The 19,745-nt window shown below is 33.0% G+C and overlaps 1 protein-coding gene across 1 annotated transcript; it reads left to right on the forward strand.

Moving 5' to 3' along the window:
• Positions 1–9,474: 9,474 nt before the first annotated feature.
• Positions 9,475–18,499, forward strand: LOC114390688 (arabinosyltransferase XEG113-like). Its single transcript, XM_028351519.1, has 13 exons — positions 9,475–9,880; positions 10,282–10,578; positions 10,699–10,904; positions 11,311–11,416; positions 11,995–12,251; positions 12,432–12,567; positions 12,865–12,959; positions 13,058–13,111; positions 16,039–16,152; positions 17,206–17,304; positions 17,398–17,526; positions 17,733–17,819; positions 17,926–18,499. The coding sequence occupies exons 1-13, from the start codon at positions 9,709–9,711 to the stop codon at positions 18,091–18,093; spliced, it is 1,920 nt and encodes a 639-aa protein (XP_028207320.1). The 5' UTR covers positions 9,475–9,708; the 3' UTR covers positions 18,094–18,499.
• Positions 18,500–19,745: the final 1,246 nt, after the last annotated feature.

A 19,745-nucleotide genomic window follows, 5' to 3' on the forward strand; every position in this document is an offset into this window, starting at 1 on the left:
GTTTTGTTATTTCTAATTTTGGTTCAATGAATCATCAATTACAATACAATACGTGACAATGACAATGAATAGATACAAAATGTGGACACACTAACACACGTATAACATAAAATTTACCTTACTAGCAGAATAGGTTATAGGGAAGAAGATCAATAGAAGTAGTTGAACAAAGGGAACCATTTTTTATCCTAAAGTTATTCCATATCGAGAGAACACAGCTTGAGGTAAAATCTAAAATGATAAATGTGATGTGAGTCAATTTAACAAAAAATTGCTTTATTTCATCACAACAAACATTATCGAAACAAACATTACCGCTGCAAACACAATCACCAAGGGTGTTGATACCAAAATAGTATTCTAAGTTGGGATGACTAAGTCCAAGAAAATTGGCAGTGCCTTGAACAAAAAACAGTCAAAATCATCTTAGTCAATGATGTTAACAAGAACCATTTATAGTACACTCATTTCATAGCTAAAATAATTCTATATCCTCAATAAACTATATATCTTATAAGTAGTGTGAGGATTTCCTTTATCAGTAATTGAAGTTAAAATGGATTTTGTTTAAAGCGACATTTTAGAGAAACAAAGGAAAAATCATTTCTAGGTCTTCTATAATTACTTCAACGTCTACTATATGTGATTCTTTAACCATATTAACTAACTTCATACGTGTTATACACAACATACCTCCATGGTCAGTGATTTTCCTAGAAGAAGTCTACACATGACAAAATGTCCATTCTATACAAAAGGTTGAATCCTTTTTGCAGATATGCAGTAAGATATAGTATTGCAAATTATTCAATAGAGGTTAAAAATTGCATAATGGTAAACCATAAATCTGCATGTTTCGTGTCTTTTGGACAATCAACCTTAATGAGTACTTCGAGATTAACTTGGCTGAAGGACGTCATAGAGCTAGTCCTGAAGCAATATCCCTACCAGTGACACAAGCACCATACATATAATTCGAAACACCCAAAAGTCAAGCTAACAACATGGGAATTCATCTTCTTTAATGATCATTGTGTGATTGAATAAAGTCTACTAGTAATGTTGGGGCGTATGGTGAAAATGTATCCATATTTATTGATCGATTAGTTCAATGACTTGGTTTTTCAAGAGAACTAGTCATGATTACTTTTTGTGTAGAGACGTCATGACAATGAGGAAGAAGATAGAAGATAGATACAAATAGCATTCGACCATACAAACAAATAACGTTCAGCTCAGAAAAGATGTTGTGAATATGTGGATTCTAATAAAGGAATAACATTTCAAATAAAATAAAGTACAAGAGTGTCATTCTTGAAATACAAATCTATATATTAAAAAAAATAATTTGTTAGCATCAACCCTTAAAAGATTTATTTTAAGTACTTTAGTTTTTATTCAAAAAGATAAATTTATTTTTATTGGCTCCAGACCATAGGTATCCTCTATGAGAGGATACTCACGCTAGTTGATCCATGCACTTGGTGGTAAAGAAATTTTTTATTAAACTTTTGTATTTTGAATGTAATAAATGCCTTATCTTTTTTTTTTTTTTTTACTTTCACATGCTTAAAAATCAATTATAAAGATTGATATCAACAAAACCACAATGTTATATAAAAATGAAAGTTATAGCTTGAATACACGAATGGTTTTGTTTTGTTAAACTGTAGACAACCAAAATTGATTTGATTGCATGAATACTTTCTACTAGAAAAGCGCTTTTCTACGATGGTTATTTTGGACATTCTACGTTGGTTATTAACCGTCGTCGTAGGCACCTTCGTAAAAAGTGAAGATTTTCTATGACGATTCCTTAAAAAACTGTCTTAGAAAAAGGTACCCTTCTAAGACGTTTTTAGTTGAAAACCGTCTTAGAATGAGACACTTTCTAAGACGGTTTTTCAGATAACCGTCTTAAAATGTATTTTTTTTTTAAATAAAAATATATATTGACGATTCTAAGACGGTTCTCTAGAAAACCGTCTTAGAATGTAAGAATGTCTACATTTTCAGATGCGTTTCTCTAAAAAATGATTTTTTTATTCATTTGTGAGGAATACATCCGGAAGAAAATGTTCTTCTCAAAGTCGAATTTTTTATTCATTTGTGAGGAATACATCCAGAAGAAAATGATTTTTTAATTTTTTTTTAGAGAAACACATCTGAAAATGTAGACATTCTTACAAATGCAATTATTGTAAAAATCAAAAGAACAAAATCCAACTAAATCAGAGTTATTTCCAATAAAAATATCCATAGACTTAATGGCAAAATTAAAATAAGGTACCTAAGGAGGAATTCCAAGAATATATCCAAACGTAGATTAAAATAGTTCTTAAGTTTATCCCTTGGAATAATATGAATATATCTTTCATCATACAATGAAAAAATGATGCCTACAATTTTTTTATCCCTTGGAAAAAATATGTGGGACATCATGCCAAACTCTATATAATTGAATCCACATCAAAATAAGAATAGTCCAAATTTTGAGACCAATGACTGTGAATGTATGAATACATGATTTTGATGATATCAAAGAATAATCAAACAAGGTTGCTTTCAACATTACTTCAACAAACATTCAAAGGTTAAGCATTGCTTCAAGATTAATACAAGGTTGCTTCAACAAATAAGCATTGCTTCAAGATTCATTCAAGATCTGCTTTTGCCTCAAAACACAATGTTTCCAACATATCAAGGCACTGGTAATCGATTACCAGGCAGTGTAATCAATTACTAGAAGACAAGTTTGCAAATCAGCTTCTTAAAAGGGTTTGAAATTTGAATTTTGAAAGTTGTAATCGATTACCATTGATGTGTAATCGATTACCAGCAACGGAACTCTTGAAATTCAATTTGAAAAGTCATGACCCTTCAAAATATAACTATGTAATCGATTACCACCAGTAAAGAATTTCAGAAAAAGCTTTTTGAAAAGACACATCTCTTCAAATCATTTTGAAAAGGCACGAAGGGCCTATATATATGTGTGTCTGACTTCGAAAAGCAAGAGAGAGATATTCTAAGAGAACTTCATTGTCAAACAAAGGTAAAATTGTTGGAGTTGAAAAAATAGGTATGAATCTCTCTACCTCCATAAAAAAAATGCTTTACTTATTCATGATCTTATGTATGGTTTATTAAGGCCACTTGATCAACAAGCCCAACAAGTGGTATCAAATGATACCAAAAGGTCACTTGTCTTTGATTGATTACTTTTGATGATTGTTTTTGATTGTCTTCGATGATTGTGTTTGAGAGTTATGTTGATTGTCTTTATTGATTACTTTTGATGATTGTTTTTTATTATTATATATTTTGATTATTTATACTGAATATGTATTTTTGTGGGTGCAAAATAGTTAGTTTTAAGGCCTTTTGATATCATTTGATTCTCATATATTCCAACAAGCGGTAACATTTTCTTTTTGGGCCAAGAAATGATACTTTGAACAGTATGGCATGCTCTACTCCTTTAATTCATTATAAATTGCTTAATGCTATTCTTCTCTCTGCTTATGATTTGTTTTTTATGTAGACAAAGGGGGAGAGATAGATAAAAGATAAGATAGTAAGGGGACTTATCTATTTTTTTTAGACAATTTTTTTATATATATACAAAATCTTCAACTGTTTCATATAAGAAATCATTGCAAAATCAAGGGGGAGTAAACTATACAGATAGATATTCTTTTGTTTTTACTCCTAACTTATAGATGGTTGTCATCATCAAAAAGGGGGAGAATGTGAATCATGCAGGTGTCATACCCTAATTTTGTCTGGGGACGATCATTAGCAAACATTTGGATTCTTGCCAAGTGAATTGAGCTGCTTAACACCAATTACCACGCTTTCTATAAGATTTTTCAATGTTTTGGAAGGAAATGTGCAAATTACTCAAAAGGAGGGCAAAAGGGTCACTTTAGGTGCATTTTTCAGCCCCTAAGCCACTTAGATAACTTCATGATGAAGTAACCAACTCGCATGGGCAAGCAAGTTGCTTTAGAATGAAGTTATCAGCTTGCCTGGGCAAGCTACCTTCAGCCCAAATGCTTCATTTTGCTATAAATAGGCATGGGAAGGCTGAAGCAAAGGATCCCTGAGTTCCCAAAGGTCCAAAAAGAAGATAAAACAAGGTCGAAACACTTTCGAATAGCATCCGTGATCGATTCCTACACCGTTTGTCGTTCGTTCTTCGATCTTTCTTCATTCGTTCTTCGTTCTTCGTCCGGTTAATGCTTGCTTTAAGGATTTGAATTTGATTTATGTGAATGTATGAATACATGATTTTGATAATGCCAAAGAAGAATCAAACAAGGTTGCTTCAAAGGACAAGCATTGCTTCAAGATAAATACAAGGTTGCTTCAATAAATAAAGCCTTGCTTCAAGATTAAATCAAGATCAAGCCTTGCCTCAAAACAAAGTGTTTTTAAGACATCCAAGGCTCTAGTAATCAATTACTAGGCAGTGTAATCGATTACCAGAAGACAATTTTGAAAAATAGTTGTTAAAAAGGGTTTTGAATTTGAATTTTGAACTTGTAAACGATTACCAGATGTTTGTAATCAATTACCAACAACGAAACACTTGAAATTCAAATTCAAAAGTCATGACCCTTCAAAATATAAATGTGTAATCGATTACCAGAAACCTGTAATCGATTACCAGTGAAAAAATTCAAAAAAAGCTTTTTAAAAAGACATATCTCTTCAAACCATTTTGAAAAGGCATGAAGGGCCTATATATATGTGTGTATGATTTAAAAAAGTAAGAGAGAGATATTCCAATAGAACTTCATTGTCAAATGCTCTCTCAACAACTTTTGGGCAAACACTTGCAAATCTATTAAGAGTTCATCTAGGAACTTCAAATTGTATTATCCATTCTAAAGGAGAGAAATCATTCTGTTCATCTCAGAAAGTAAAATGCAATCAAGAGACTGGTTGTCTCTTGAATTATGAGTTTCCTGAACACAAGGGAAAGGGATTCCTTGGGTGTTTAGAACTTGTAAAAAAGATTTTTTACAAAGTTAGTGAAAATCTCAAGTGGGTTGCTTGAGGACTGGATGTATGCACGAGAAGTGGCCGAACCAATATAAATCAAGTTTGCATTTCTCTCTTCCATTATCTCATTTATTTTATTTTAATCAATTTTGTCTTGCAAGTTTAAAGAACATTGTTAAATTGATTGCTACTTCTTCTTCTGCATTCTGAGCCTATCATTGAAAAGGGGGTTAAAAGTTTGTTAGTGGGAATTTAGAAAATTAATTCAACCTCCCTCTTAAGTTATTGGGGCCACTTGTCCAACAATTTATGGACCCTTAGGGGTCCCCTTTATTGTTTGTGCCTCTTCATCTCCTTCTTCGATCATCGGTGATCTTTTTCCTTGTTCAAGCGAGTTTTGACTAATCATTCATACCGTAATCTCGTTTAATCACCGTTAAAATAAAATTCAACCGATCGTTTTTGTTTTAATCTCACTTAGTCACTGTTTAAATTAATTTCAACCGATCGTTTGTGTTGTAATCTCATTGAATCACTGTTTAAATAAATTTTGACTGATCATTTGTGTCGTAAACTCTTTTCATTAATGTAAAACAAGTGTTAAACGGTCATTATCGCCGCAAGTTATCTTAAAAAAGGGATTGAAGATTAGTGAGCCAAAACCAAATAAAACCAACTCATAAACTTCTTCATTTCATCAAAAAAATCAAGAGATCGTTCAAAGGTCCAACGCCTTAACGATTCTCTCCTTTCAAAAATAAAGAGGTCATTTCAAGGTCCAACGCCTTAACGATTCTCTCCTTTCAAAAATCAAGAGGTCGTGTCAAGGTCCAATGCCTTAACGATTATCCGCTTTCAAACTTGAGAAGATCGTTTCAAGGTCCAACGCCTTAACAACTCTTTCTCCTCTTTTCAAAAATCAAAAAATCGTTTCAAAGGTCCAACCCCTTAAACGACTTTTGTCCACAATTAAAATCAATCTTTCGAAACAGATAAAATCAATGTAACAAATAAACCTTCAGTTCTTAAAGAACTACGTAGGTCTGATTAGCTCATTGCACCCGAGGATACATAGGAGCGAGGGAAACACCCTTGTTAACCCCAAAAATGTAAAAAACATAAAAGGGAAAAATATAACATAAAAAAGAAAAATACATAGTTTTGAAGTCGTGATTTGCACACTTGATTAGAGACTATCGTCCCTTGTGACGAGCGCGTGGGGTGCTAATACCTTCCCCGTTTGACCTTTTCCATCGTCTTCTTTTGGTTTTTCCAACGTTTTCCTCAAATAAACGTTGGTGGTGACTCCACGCGTTTTCCTTCAATGAAAGACGCACCATCGAGTCCCGCGTCGCGCCCCTGCCGGAGAGCAGGTTGCAACAACAATTTTCAGGTTTTTGATGATGCCAAAAAGAATTTGCTTGATAATTATTCTCATCATAAAAAAAGGGGAGAATGTGAATAATGTAGGTTTTGATGATGTTGAGAAGAATTCACTTGCTAATGATTGTCATCATCAAAAAGGGGGAGATTGTGAATGTATGAATACAGGATTTTGATGATGTCAAAGAATAATCAAACAAGGTTGCTTTCAACATTACTTCAACTAACATTCAAAGGTTAAGCATTGCTTCAAGATTAATACAAGGTTGCTTCAACAAACAAGCATTGCTTCAAGATTCATTCAAGATCAACTTTTGCCTCAAAACACAATGTTTCCAACATATCAAGGCATTGGTAATCGAAAGCAGAAAACGAAACTGGAAATTGAAGCAGAAAACGAAAATGGAGTTCTACGTGAACAGTACCATGCGCGTGAACAGTAACACGAAAACTGAAAAATGAAATCCTACAATAATCTATGCGTGAACAGTAACACGAACCCTCTTAAAACCCTAGCAGCTGGGCTCACTAAAGGTCACTAGGCTCCAAAGCTTACAAATCTGATAAAATTGGACGACAAATAAAATTGTCTGCTCTCTTCAAGTCCAAGTCGGTTCAGCCTAATTACGGATCCAAGCCCAATTGCTTGTAATTCTCCTGAAATTAAATTAAAACACAGAAATAGTCAAGTAGGCCCAAATGATAAAATTGCATAATTAATTTGACAATTAAGGTTAATCAGTAATTAAAATGGTGACAAAAAAGGGTAAGAAATCAGAGAAAATAATGACACATCAATTCCTTAATTTTTTCTACTTTTTTTAAAGATATTATAAGACAGTTCTTTGAAAAACCATCTTAGAATATTTATATTCTAAGACGATTTTTGAAAAAACTATCTTAGAATCCTCAATTTTTTTTTATTTAAAAAAAGACATTTTGAGACGGTTCTTTAAAAAACCATCTTAGAATAGGATTTTTAGCTAACAACTATCTTAGAAGGGTACTCTTCTAAGACGGTTTTTAGCTAATAACCGTCTTAGAAGGATACATTTTTCTAAGATGATTTTTTGAAAACCGTTGTCGAAAGACAAGACTTTCGACGACGTTGGCTTCAAAGATGATTTTGAATCGTCTTTGAATGTGCTTAAGAACTGTCGTCTTATGTCATTTTTGCAGTAGTGGTTGCACTTTGATCATGGATAATATTATTTTCCTTTCAAGCTTTTGGTCATCTCTTCTTTTGACCGTCTCACTTCTAATACAACAAATTCTGTTTGGAAGGTTGACATACTTCAAGTTTATGCTTGACAATTTTCTCCACGCTCCTTGATCAAGTCTTGTCATATAAACAAAATCTTAAAGCAAACCATTAATAGTTAACTTTAGATAACTTTGAATTTATTTTTTAAAAGTTTGTTGTCAATAAAACTTTAGCTTCATGAGGAGTTTTGTGTCAACAATGGCTTTTGATGGCAGCAACATGAAATCATCTTTTGCTGATGTGGTTCATTATAATTTTATCATATCTTAGCGACAGAGACTAAAAATGAAAATGCACTATATTATAGGGACTAAAATCATATTTAAGGTCATAAATTAAGTTTTAGTCTTTGTGGCTAACATAGTAACATTAGAGAATATTTTTTGGTGGTGTAAACCACTACAAAAACTTTATGACATCAATAAATCACCATAAAAAATGTGTAAGTACTAAAACTCATAGTTTATTGTGTAAAGACGAATAGTTAAAATGAGAATAACTACAAAAATCAAATGAATAATTTAATCTTTAAAAATCCTATCAATAACAATATACTTTTATATGATAAATTATAATATACAACTTAAAGAGTAATGTTCTTATTCTTCCCATTCTCATAACATTCTCTCTTATCTCTTATCAGCATGTATATTTCTCACACTACTTATGCAAAAAAATTTCTAACATATCAAACTATCCTCTCCTTATTTTTATATGTATAATTGATCTTTTCAACTATCTATTTCTTTAAATCTATCCTTTTTTTTATATCTTTCTTTAATGGAACATTTGATAGGTGAGAAATTTTTTCATGGCTGAGCATTATCATGATTCTGGAAAAACATTATGCAAATCATGTTTCTTGGTAAAGAATAATTTTTTTTTGTTTGACCATTAAAATCTTAATATAAGTTTTTTAAGAATTAAAGAGTTACACAATATTTTTATCACATTAAATAATATAATAAGGAATAAGATGATATTTTTATTCTAGTAAAAGAAAAATTATTTGGGAAAGAAAGATTCCCAACTCCTACCATGAGAAAGTTTTTGTAGGAAATTAATTAAAAACAATATAGGGAAACATTTTTTTCGAGGAATACATTTTTTTTAAATTGATACCGAACACATGAAACTAAGTTTTTCAACCTTTCGGGAAAAAAATCTTCTACCTATCAAACACCCCATAAAGGTTTAAATATTTTTTTAGTCATTGTAATTTAGTATTTTTTATTTATTTTTTGTTCTTACAATTTTTATTTTATTTTTAGTCATTGTAAGTTATGTTTGTTTTGTTCTTATGATGCTTTAAATAGGCTTTTTTTCACTAGTATTATCTAAAACAATTTAAGAAATAAACAATAAAAATATAATTTGTAACGACTAACAATAAAAAAATTTAAGGATTAAAAAAGTATTTAAACTTTCTTTGAACTAGATTTTAATATTTTTTAAAGAAGACCAATAATTAAAAATAATCTTATATTACAATTCAAATTAATTTTTGAAATCTAAAATATAATTTATATTTAAAAAATATTTATTATGAGTTATAATTATATAAAAAAAATATTTATCTTATGCAAACACCACCTAAAATTCTAATTTGACACTAATGCAAAAGGCTTTCTTAAAAAAATTGTTAAAATTGTTCTGCATCCCCTCTGTGATTTCCTGAAAGAGAAACGGTTTAAAATCTGCCATAAAAAGGGAAAATAAAAAAAGGTCAACAGATCTAAAATCAAAACCAATGTAATTATAGAGTAATTAAAAAAAGATTGCTCATTGGTTGGTATTTTGGTCATGTAGAGAAATACAAATAACAAAACAAAACTAAGGCTGTCATGTTGAGCAAGCCGGCAAGCATATGAGTTGACCATCACATTCATAGAATCTGGAAGTGGCAATCTGAACCAAACAAACCACTCTCAAGGTTAATCAAATCTTGGTTCTTTTCATTTCACCAGCTTCTACTTTTCTTGTTCTGAAGCAGGGGAAAATGACAATGGTTTTTTGGTAGTGGTAATTTGTGAAACATTGATTTGGTAAAGATGGCGTGGAGAAAAGGGTGTGAGGAAGTGGCTAATTCGAAGCCTCTGTTCCTCACGATCTACACTGTTGTCATCATTGGAATCGTGGTTTCCTCCTTCTTCGTCTTCTCTGCTATATACTCAACCAACCCTCCTTCTGCTCAATCTTCTGCATGGCTCTCTTCCATTTCGAGTATGTGTTTCCGTTAAAAATCATGCCTTTTCTTGTTCCTTGTTAGTTTTAGCTTCATTTTTAAATACCCATTTCTATTTTTTTTTCTTATCATTCCTTAAATAACGATACTAGCTTTTTTATGTTATTGGGTTGCGGGAATGTTTGAAGGTGCTTGAGTTTTGGAGCATTATCTAAATCCCTAAGTTTTGTCTTGTTTTTCTGCTGGGCTTATTGAATTGTTGTTGGAAAAGGAAAGTTGAGATATATGTTTTCTTTTGTATGTGTGTGAGATGTTAACTCTATTGACAATTTAATGGTGGTGGTGCCCATGTAGGACAATTTTTATGTATTTAAAGCCTTGGCCTTCTTACAATATGCATGAATTGAATTTTAAACCTTAGTTGAACATGGCTTTGCAGGTGATGAAACTCGTGTTACAGATCAGACACTAAAGGTTTCTCGGTCAGCAGCGGTGCTTATTGTGCCCACTCCTTCCCCAGGATCACAAAATGAATGGCCAACGTCTATATGGGATGATCCACCACCCAATAAAAAGATGCCACCTTTGGAGGATTTCAGGCTGACCAAGAAACTGGTTCAGCAAAGGGTGAAGGATAATGCTGTAATAGTGACCTTTGGTAACTATGCATTCATGGATTTTATTCTGACGTGGGTTAAACAATTGAGAGATCTGGGGGTTTCTAATTTCCTTGTTGGTGAGCATCTCTGTTTAAGTCTTGTTTTATCTGTCATGTATATTATTATGCAGTAGTGATGCCTTACTAGAAATGCATATCCAGTATTTTGTTGTTTGAATTTTGAAACCTACATTTTAGGTGCAATGGATACCAAATTAGTGGAGGCACTCTATTGGAAAGGGATACCAGTTTTTGACATGGGCAGCCATATGAGCACAGTAGATGTTGGCTGGGGGTCTCCGACATTTCATAAAATGGGGAGAGAAAAAGTTATTCTGATAGACTCAATACTGCCTTTTGGTTTCGAGCTGTTGATGTGTGATACTGACATGGTTTGGTTGAAGGTGATATTCATTTTTACACATGCTTTCTAGAGTCAATTTGTTTCAATTATGAGGATGATTCGTAGGCTTGGTTAGATTTTGATTATTGATCTGAAAGAAGCAGTGAAATTCTATTGATTAGGATATTTTCTTTCTCTACAGTGAATGCAATGAAGTTATCAGAGATTCTGTTCATTTTGTTGTCCAGTTTGCTATAGCATTTAAATTCCCCTATCCCCTATAGTTTTATTTGTTTTTATCATTTATCTCTATTTTTCCGTGCAATTATTACGATTTCTTATGATCTTTTTTAAATTCATTATGCACAATCATCTTTTATTCTCATCTTTTACAATGTCTCCAAGCCGATAATCTGATTGTATGTTATTCCTATTACATATCATTGAATAATGTAATTGTTAAACAGAACCCACTTCCGTATCTTGCTCGTTATCCAGAAGCAGATGTTTTAACTTCAAGTGATCAAGTTATACCAACGGTTGTTGATGATAGTTTGGAAAATTGGCCTGAAGGTGAATATTAACTTTCTTTAATTATTTTTACTGTGCTTATGTTGGTTCTTCTAGCATTTTTATTTTCTGCCATTAACCATTTTTATGAATTATATAGAACATGTAACCCAATCAAGTGCCAGTCAAATGACATCTATGGGCAAGAAAATTTCTTCTTTGAATGATAGCCATCTTTCATATGCCAATTCATAAAAACAATTTTGAGACATCACTTTAGAGTGGCTTGTTACCTTGTTTGGCATGGCTTTAGATTAGAAGCTAGGAAATTGATTTTCTATGCAACCTTTGACAAATGTCTGAAGGTTTTCTTATTCTATTATTGGTCTTCCATGTACATAAAAGTAAAATTAATCTTATTGAAGTTCACATCTTGTGGCACATTCTTCAGCATAACCAACCTATGAAATTAAATGGCATAATCTGTAGCAAGTTTTTCTCTCCCTGGTTATATTGCTTTGAATCACAGTAACCAATTCATTTCTCTTACCTATTGTTTCTCTTCATCTCTCATTTATTCTGCATACGGTTTCACGTTATTTTGACTGTATATTGATGATCTTGTCTATCACCTTGAATAGTTAGTGGCGCATACAACATAGGAATTTTCCATTGGAGACCTACAGAGTCTGCAAAAAAATTGGCAAAGCAATGGAAAGAAATGCTCCTAGCTGATGACCAGATATGGGATCAGAATGGGTTTAATGATATTGTTCACAGACAGTTAGGTCCTTCTGTTGATGATGAAAGTGGGCTTGTTTTTGCTTTTGATGGAAAACTGAAGCTGGGGATTTTGCCTGCAAGTATCTTCTGTAGTGGACATACATATTTCGTCCAGGTAGGATTTATTCAATTGACAATTCTAAACTGTTTGAAATACTTTTGTCTTCTGATTTTTTATGTGCTATACCTTTTTTTTTCTTTCATGCAATAAACAATCTGGAGAAATCTTGATCAGATTAGAGAAATTGTGTACCTGTTTGATGTAAGAATGTTTATTTATATATTATGATTGTAGGCTATGTACCAGCAACTAAGGTTGGAGCCATATGCAGTGCACACAACATTTCAATATGGAGGCACTGAAGGAAAGCGCCATCGATTGCGAGAAGCCATGCTGTTCCTTGATCCACCAGAATACTATAATCCTCCGGGTAAATTAGTTGTTGTTCCTCACTCAATTTGGGTGTGCAGAAATTCACTTAATTTTATTTATTTTAAATGCACTTGTGTAAATACACACCCATTTCACTATTTGTCGTGTTACTTAAATCTTGTATTGAGTGGTTTATACTCTATCTGCATTTAAGCTAGAATCATACTATGATGCTGAATTCTAAAAGTTTTTCACTAGAGCATATGAATGGATTGGTTACAGTTTCCACTTCTGATCAATTAGTCAACTCTTTCATGAAATTACTGCAACCTAATTTTTAGATAAACTTTTGCAGGGGGTTTCTTGTCATTTAAGCCACATATTCCAAAAAACTTGTTGCTAAGTGGGGAGCATAATGTTGAATCACATTTTACTCTTGTTAATTATCAAGTATGTACGTATCAACCTGATCTTGTTCATGTCTACATTTTAAGCAAAATTATGTTGCATGTTGTAATATTTGTTACACTTTTTTTTTTCTTTTTCAGATTAAACAGATTAGGGCAGCACTTGCAATTGCTTCCCTTTTGGACAGAACGCTGGTAAGAACTAATTTTTGGGATCATACATGCTTATTGTATTACATGTTGAATTGCAAAGTGTCTCATCATCAATACTCTTAACTTTCATGGTCAATATCCTATTAAGTGATACACCATTAACAATTAGATGAAAATGGACTAGACTTTTTTTTTTTTATAGATTGTTGGCTCGGTAATTCTTAATAAATATGCTTAAAATTCTAAAAGAATTATTTATATGAAACTTGTAAAAATGAGAAAAATTGAGGGATATTTGAACTGAAAACCGTGTTAGAGTACACAGCGGATGCTCCTTTATATAGATTAATTACAATCAATATAATTAATTATGGGAGATATTGCTCCTATAATTCTGATATGATAATAATGACATAATCTGAAATTGATCCTACTTTGAATCTCAACACTCCCCCTCAAGCTGAAGCTTACTAAGCAATTAACTTGTTACAAGAAAATTTATTCCCGAGAAAAAACATAAAATTGAGCTCCACTAAAAAAGACAATAGTTTGAATGACAACTCAGGGATGTTGGCGAAGTTGGGGTATATTGCTAGAAAGAGAGAGCTGGAATTTGAAGACGACTCAAGGATCTTGGTGAAATCAGGGAATATTGCTAGGAAGAGAGAGCTGGAATATCCATCAGCCTAAGAAAATTCAAAGCAAGTTCCGATCTTCTTAAAACCAAGATTTGGAAGCTTCAAACAAATATTAGTGAATACCCAAAATTATTTAAAACTTGAAAAAGAGAAAATCTTCATCAATAGCAAGATTTCCCGAGTGTCATAATGGGCTAAAACAAGACAAGCAAAGCATATGCTGCAACAAAGGTGCCAGGGTTTTGAAGCCGTCAAGGGAAAGAAACCATATGCGAGCAAACAGCAACATGTATGCAAAACATAGGCTAAAGAGGCAAGCACGCAAAAGAACTCGGATGAAGGTGAAACTGCAGGATTAGGGTCATCCGAGTTGGTCGGCCTCATTGCCATCAGGGCGGCTGGAACAGAAATCCGATGCACCGTCAAGCGCGGGAAACAGAAACCCGAAGGCATCAAAAGGGGGAAACATCAAACCAACATGGAATGGCCCCTAACCTTGGGTAAGGGCGCAATGAAGGGGCGGCCAAGCTGGTGAAGTCGCTATCTGAATGGAGTGGCCATGCGCTGTCACGCACCGGCAGAATTGTGCGCACAGAACCTGTTTGGCCTGGACAAACAGGGCGCGCGTGGGAGTGTGGCTCGTCCTTTGGTGACGCTGTAACCACCAACATGTAGATAATTGAATGGCGAGTCCAATGGTGTAGTCACTGGTCAGAAAGGTCACTGGAGGACAGCGGAAGTCGCCAGGAAAGTTATAAATGTTGCCGGAAAAGGAGCAGCTAGTAGAAGGGTCCACCAGAATGCGAAAAACAAAGGAAAGAAGTTTGCCAGAAAAGGTACAGTGAGTATAAAGGTCCACCGGGGACAATGGGTGCCTGGTGGGGGACAATTTTTGTTATTCCCTCAACCTAGCTCTAGATACCATGTGAAAATGAGAGAAACTGAGGGATATTTGGACTGAAAACCGTGTCATAGTACACAGCAGATGTTCCTTTATATAGATTAATTACAATTAATTATAGGAGATATTGTTCCTATAATTCTGATATGATAATAAAGAGAATTTAAAATTAATCCTATTTTGATTCTCAACAAAACTAAAGAACTAGCTTGTTACTTTAATTTGCTATGCAGTTGTGCAGTGTATTGCTTGCTTAATGCTTAATTAAACCAAAACCATTTATAGCAGAATTGTTTTTTGGCAGAAGAGAACCAGTTGGATACTTCCGTAAATTTATGTTGTGGTACATATTGAAAGCACACATTCATGTCACATATTTTCATTATTGTGATAAGCCATAGTTTTACATAGCTGTCCTACTCGTCCCATATTATTTTTGCATTCATCAGTATTGATATGTCTTAGGGTTCTAGATTGTTGAAAACTGTTTGTATTCATAGGGAATTAATGTCTAGGATAGCTAAAAAAGGCAGATTCATGTATAGTGGCTTATCATTATCCTAGGGAGTTATATTTTCTAATTATTTCTCTTAAATGTAATTCAATATGAATATGAATGATTATAAATCAAGATGCTGCTGAGTGCTTCTTCACTCAAACATTTCACCAAAATCTAGTCCTCAACTTAGACTATGGCTGTTTTCTGTCGCATAATCATAAGCTACTAGCTATGGTTGAATTGAAGATTCTTGATTCACACTGTATTCACCATTATCGATGAAGTTGTCATTGTAACTATTACAGCTGTTATTATCCCATCTTCTCCATGGTTCCTTGGTTCTTTTCCTTCTCTTTTGTTAATATTGTTGCTTTCCAATTATCCAGTGAGTGGAAAATAACTGCTAGCATAATTCTGGTACTGGTTTCTTGATTCTTCATTCTCCCTTCCCCCTTCTAATAAATAACATTCCTTGAAAAGGTGCCTAAAGCAGCAAGCATCCCTACCATCCAAAATATACTGAAATACATTATTCAATGTGCTAACATGTTGAAATGGTTAATTTAACTGGTTTTGAATTTCAGTTTTAGTCGAAAATGTTTTGTGATCAGTGTTATGAATGGCGGATGGCAGAACATGGCGGAGGGCCAAAATTCTGCCGTATAAACATGCAATTGCGCCCTATGGCAGGCATCCCTTCACAAATTGCATATGGCGGTTGGCAAAAAAAACCGCCATGCCATTCCGCCATGGCTTCTATTTAACAATACTATTTGTGATAAGACAGTTTTAATTGAAATATACACCTGGCGGAGGTGATTTAGCTATTGTGGGTATGCCTGGTTTTTTATTGATGGCTTCATTTTTTGTTGCTATTTTAACTTAATAAATTCTATATTTCTATCTTGAAGTAGATTCTTTGTGTGTTTAGGTTATGCCTCCACTATGGTGCAGGATTGATAGGCTATGGTATGCCCATCCTGGTATTTTGGAAGGGTCCATGACTAGACAACCTTTTCTCTGTCCTTTGGACCATGTATTTGAGGTATTTAATGGTTCCTTATTATTTTTATTGTTCATTTATCAATTGGATCATTTGGAACTGGAAGATTAATTAATCATATTGATACCTTTGGGTCTAAGTACCAAATACTGAGCAAAGGTCTATGCCACAAGTAAAAATACTTTTATGTTGTACTCAATGAGCAATATGTTTCTTATTATTGAGGTCTGAAAACCGTTGGGATATGGGGATAATTGGTCCCAAAAGACTTCATAACCAAAAAAATAAAAAGTTTCATAGGTTTATGGACTATTCTGTTGGTCTGCAGGTCAATGAGAAATAATTGAAGATCTTTTGTCATAATTGTAGCTGTAGTAATTCAGAAAAACATATACTTGGGCAGAACTGAAAGTTAATGATTGAAGTTAAAACTAGTATTTCAAAGATATTTCATTGCATTTTTGTAGAAAATCTTTTTTGTAATTTTCTATCTTATAATATTCTGAAAGTAACCCAGAAAACAGACAAGTAAATTTTGAAAAGTAGAAGAATAATTGAACCTCAAATTCATTGAAATTCAATTCACGATGATATATGATTAGTGTCAGTGACTGCTGTACGACATTGAATAAAAGTGAATAGCCTCTGATGGGAGTGGAATGTGTGTTCAAAATCAAAACCTTTCTCTTTATAGACTTCATTATGCCCGTATCATTTCATGAAATGCAGAAGAAATGGACCTTGAATGGGCTCAAAGTGTAGAATTTATCCATATGTATTTTCATTTGCACTATATATCACGATTCCTTTGTTACGTGATTTCTTTCAATAAAATAAGATAATTTATTTTTGGTGTTTGATTCATGTTTAAACTCTACCTCAAGAGTGTACTTAAAATTAAATTGGATTGTTTTTATTTTTTTTATTTTTTCTATATGATTTTTGAATTTTGCGTTTTCTCCAATTCTTGTTGCAACATTTAATATTTAATGTGTTCCCCATCTTTTCTTCCTCACCACCTCTCCCTTGTTTACATAAGTATAACATTTTATCAGTCACTTCCTTATGCTGCCATGGAAATGCACTCTACTGTAGGTGAATGTCATGTTGAAAAAGCTCCCTGAAGAAGAGTTTGGTCCTCAAATAGATTTTCGAGAGTACTCAATACTTGATAATCCCTCTCTGCCGTCAGAGGTACTAAATGTCTATTACATCAAATTTAAATCATGATTCTTGTTTCTTGATTTATGTGAATTTAAACTTATATGCCTTGGTTCTTGAGTGCAGGTAAAAAAGTCATGGCTTGATGTTCAGCTCTGTAAAGAAGGAACCCAAGATTGTGATGCATCAGCATCAAATGATACCAATGTTGGAGGAGGAGTACTTAAATTTCCTAAGCACAGCAATGAAGAAACGGTATTTGATTATATATCATTATATCTATTATCATGTCTATTGACTCTATGCATTTAATACTCCTTTCTGTTTAAATTTTTCTAATTCAACCCCATAAACTACACTGATATGATTATAAAGAATGTCCAATTCTAAATGATTATATATCATTATATCTATTATCATGTGCATCCATTTAACACTGTTGTTTCTACCTGTATCTGCAGTTTATGAAAGTATTCTCATCATTCAAGGATGTAAAAGTTATCAAGTTCTCTTCAGTGCAAGAGGCATTCACAGGTTTCACTGACAAGGCAAGGACATTTTGCTTTTTTGATTTGAAGTTTTACTTTTTGAGTTAGAGTCGAACTACAAAGTAATAAATTTATCGTGTGCTGATGCCATGCATTTATTTTCCAGGAAAGGGAAGATAAATTCAGAAACCGTGTTAAGCGGTATGTGGGCATATGGTGTTGTGTGCCGGATCACACTCCTGGTCACATATATTATGATATGTACTGGGATGAGAAACCAGGATGGAAAGCAGTTCCTCCTCAAACTTCTGAGGATGATCATCCACCTTATTGAAATCACCTTAGATTTGTGTTAGTTAAAACACTGATGAATGGGGAAATAAGACACACAAATCCAAAGGAGATTTAGTTTCTAACTAATTGTCAACAAGATTCTATACTTACACAAGTGAAGAATCTGTATCCATATTGAAAATGTAAGATATTCTTAGAGATTAGACAATTAGTTCTTGTGTAACAATTAAGAATTTATTTTGTTTTGTATCATGTTACCAATATATTGCAACCAAGAGAAATGGAGGCCCTAAATTTCTTAGAGGGTGCACTTTTTGGTCTTTGATGTCTTGGTAGATATTGTATTGACTGTAATTAAATACTGGAGACATTCAATTGTATCACTCTTTTCTTCCATATTTTATTTTAAACTGAAAAAAAAGTGATGCTCGATTTTCTGTTGTCAATTTGCATGTGTTTATTTTATTTGACCGGCTATTGATTTTATGTTAATTTATATTCTTCTCTTAAGGTGTCCTTAAACAAAATAGACTAGGCATTAATTTGTCAACGGATTTTTTGCTGTAAGCGACAACTTCAAATTTGAATATATGATTCCAGTACATACATTTGTCTGTGACTCTCCATGTTTTGAGGATCAATTTCTAGAATCTAACTAAATCGTTTATTTGGCATTTTTATGTACAATACTATAGGTGTCAAGCAAAGTATTGATGAATAGAATATAGATATCTAACGAAAAAATTGGTTTAGTTATAAAAATAATAAGCTGTAGCATTTAGGGTCATGGTTGCATTTCAAGTTTTCTAAACTTTCCATGCTTGGGGTTAGTTTGACTTTTAGTTAGTGCTTGCATTTTTAAAGGGGTATGTGAGGAGTAGGATTATAGTGGCCACGATAGTATCAACATCTTCAGCAGACAAGGATATTATGTGGGACTCATAATCATACATTGATTAAGTCATTCACTGGACATTTATATCCTGGTCGACTAACTAAGGATGAGAAGATTATTATTGGTGATATGACAAAGTCAATAGTCAAACCAAAGAATATTCTTCTCACTTTGAAGGAGCATAATGTCAACAATTGTACAACAATGAAATAAGTATATAGTGCAAGATATGCATATCATTCTTCTATAATAGGCGGTAATAGTGAAATGCAACAACTAATGAAGTTACTTGAACATGATAAGTATTCATTGGCATAGACTGAAGGATGAAGATGTTGTACGTGATATATTTTGGACACATTTAGATGTAGTGAAATTAAGCAATGTCTGTAATTTGGTAATTCTCATAGATAGTATATATAAAACAAATAGATACAAGTTGCCTTTACTTGACATTGTTGGTGTGACACCTACTAGGATGACATTTTCAACTGCATTTGCCTATTTGGAGGGAGAACATATAAACAATATTGTATGGGCTCTTGAACGATTTAAAGGTATTTTTTATGAGATGTGATGCAATCCTTCAAGTTATTGTTATTGACAGAGATTCAACATTGATGAATGCAGTGAAAACTGTGTTCCCTGAGGTAACTAACTTGTTGTGTCGGTTTCACATTGATAAGAATGTAAAAAGAAAATGTAAAACCCTTGTGGGTAAAAAAATGCATGGGATTATGTGATGGAAACATGGGGGAGTCTGGTGGATTGCCCTATTAAGATAGAGTACGAAGACT

The sequence above is a fragment of the Glycine soja genome, chromosome 16, assembly GCF_004193775.1.
Source record: "Glycine soja cultivar W05 chromosome 16, ASM419377v2, whole genome shotgun sequence".
NCBI classification, from domain to species: Eukaryota; Viridiplantae; Streptophyta; class Magnoliopsida; order Fabales; family Fabaceae; genus Glycine; species Glycine soja.

Bases quoted from the DNA above. Each gene is read 5' to 3' on its own strand.
- LOC114390688 (XM_028351519.1), top strand. From the start codon at position 9,709: ATGGCGTGGAGAAAAGGGTGTGAGGAAGTGGCTAATTCGAAGCCTCTG. The intron at 10,579-10,698 runs GTGAGCATCTCT...CCTACATTTTAG, and splicing joins GGTTTCTAATTTCCTTGTTG to GTGCAATGGATACCAAATTA. The intron at 12,960-13,057 runs GTATGTACGTAT...TTTCTTTTTCAG, and splicing joins TTACTCTTGTTAATTATCAA to ATTAAACAGATTAGGGCAGC.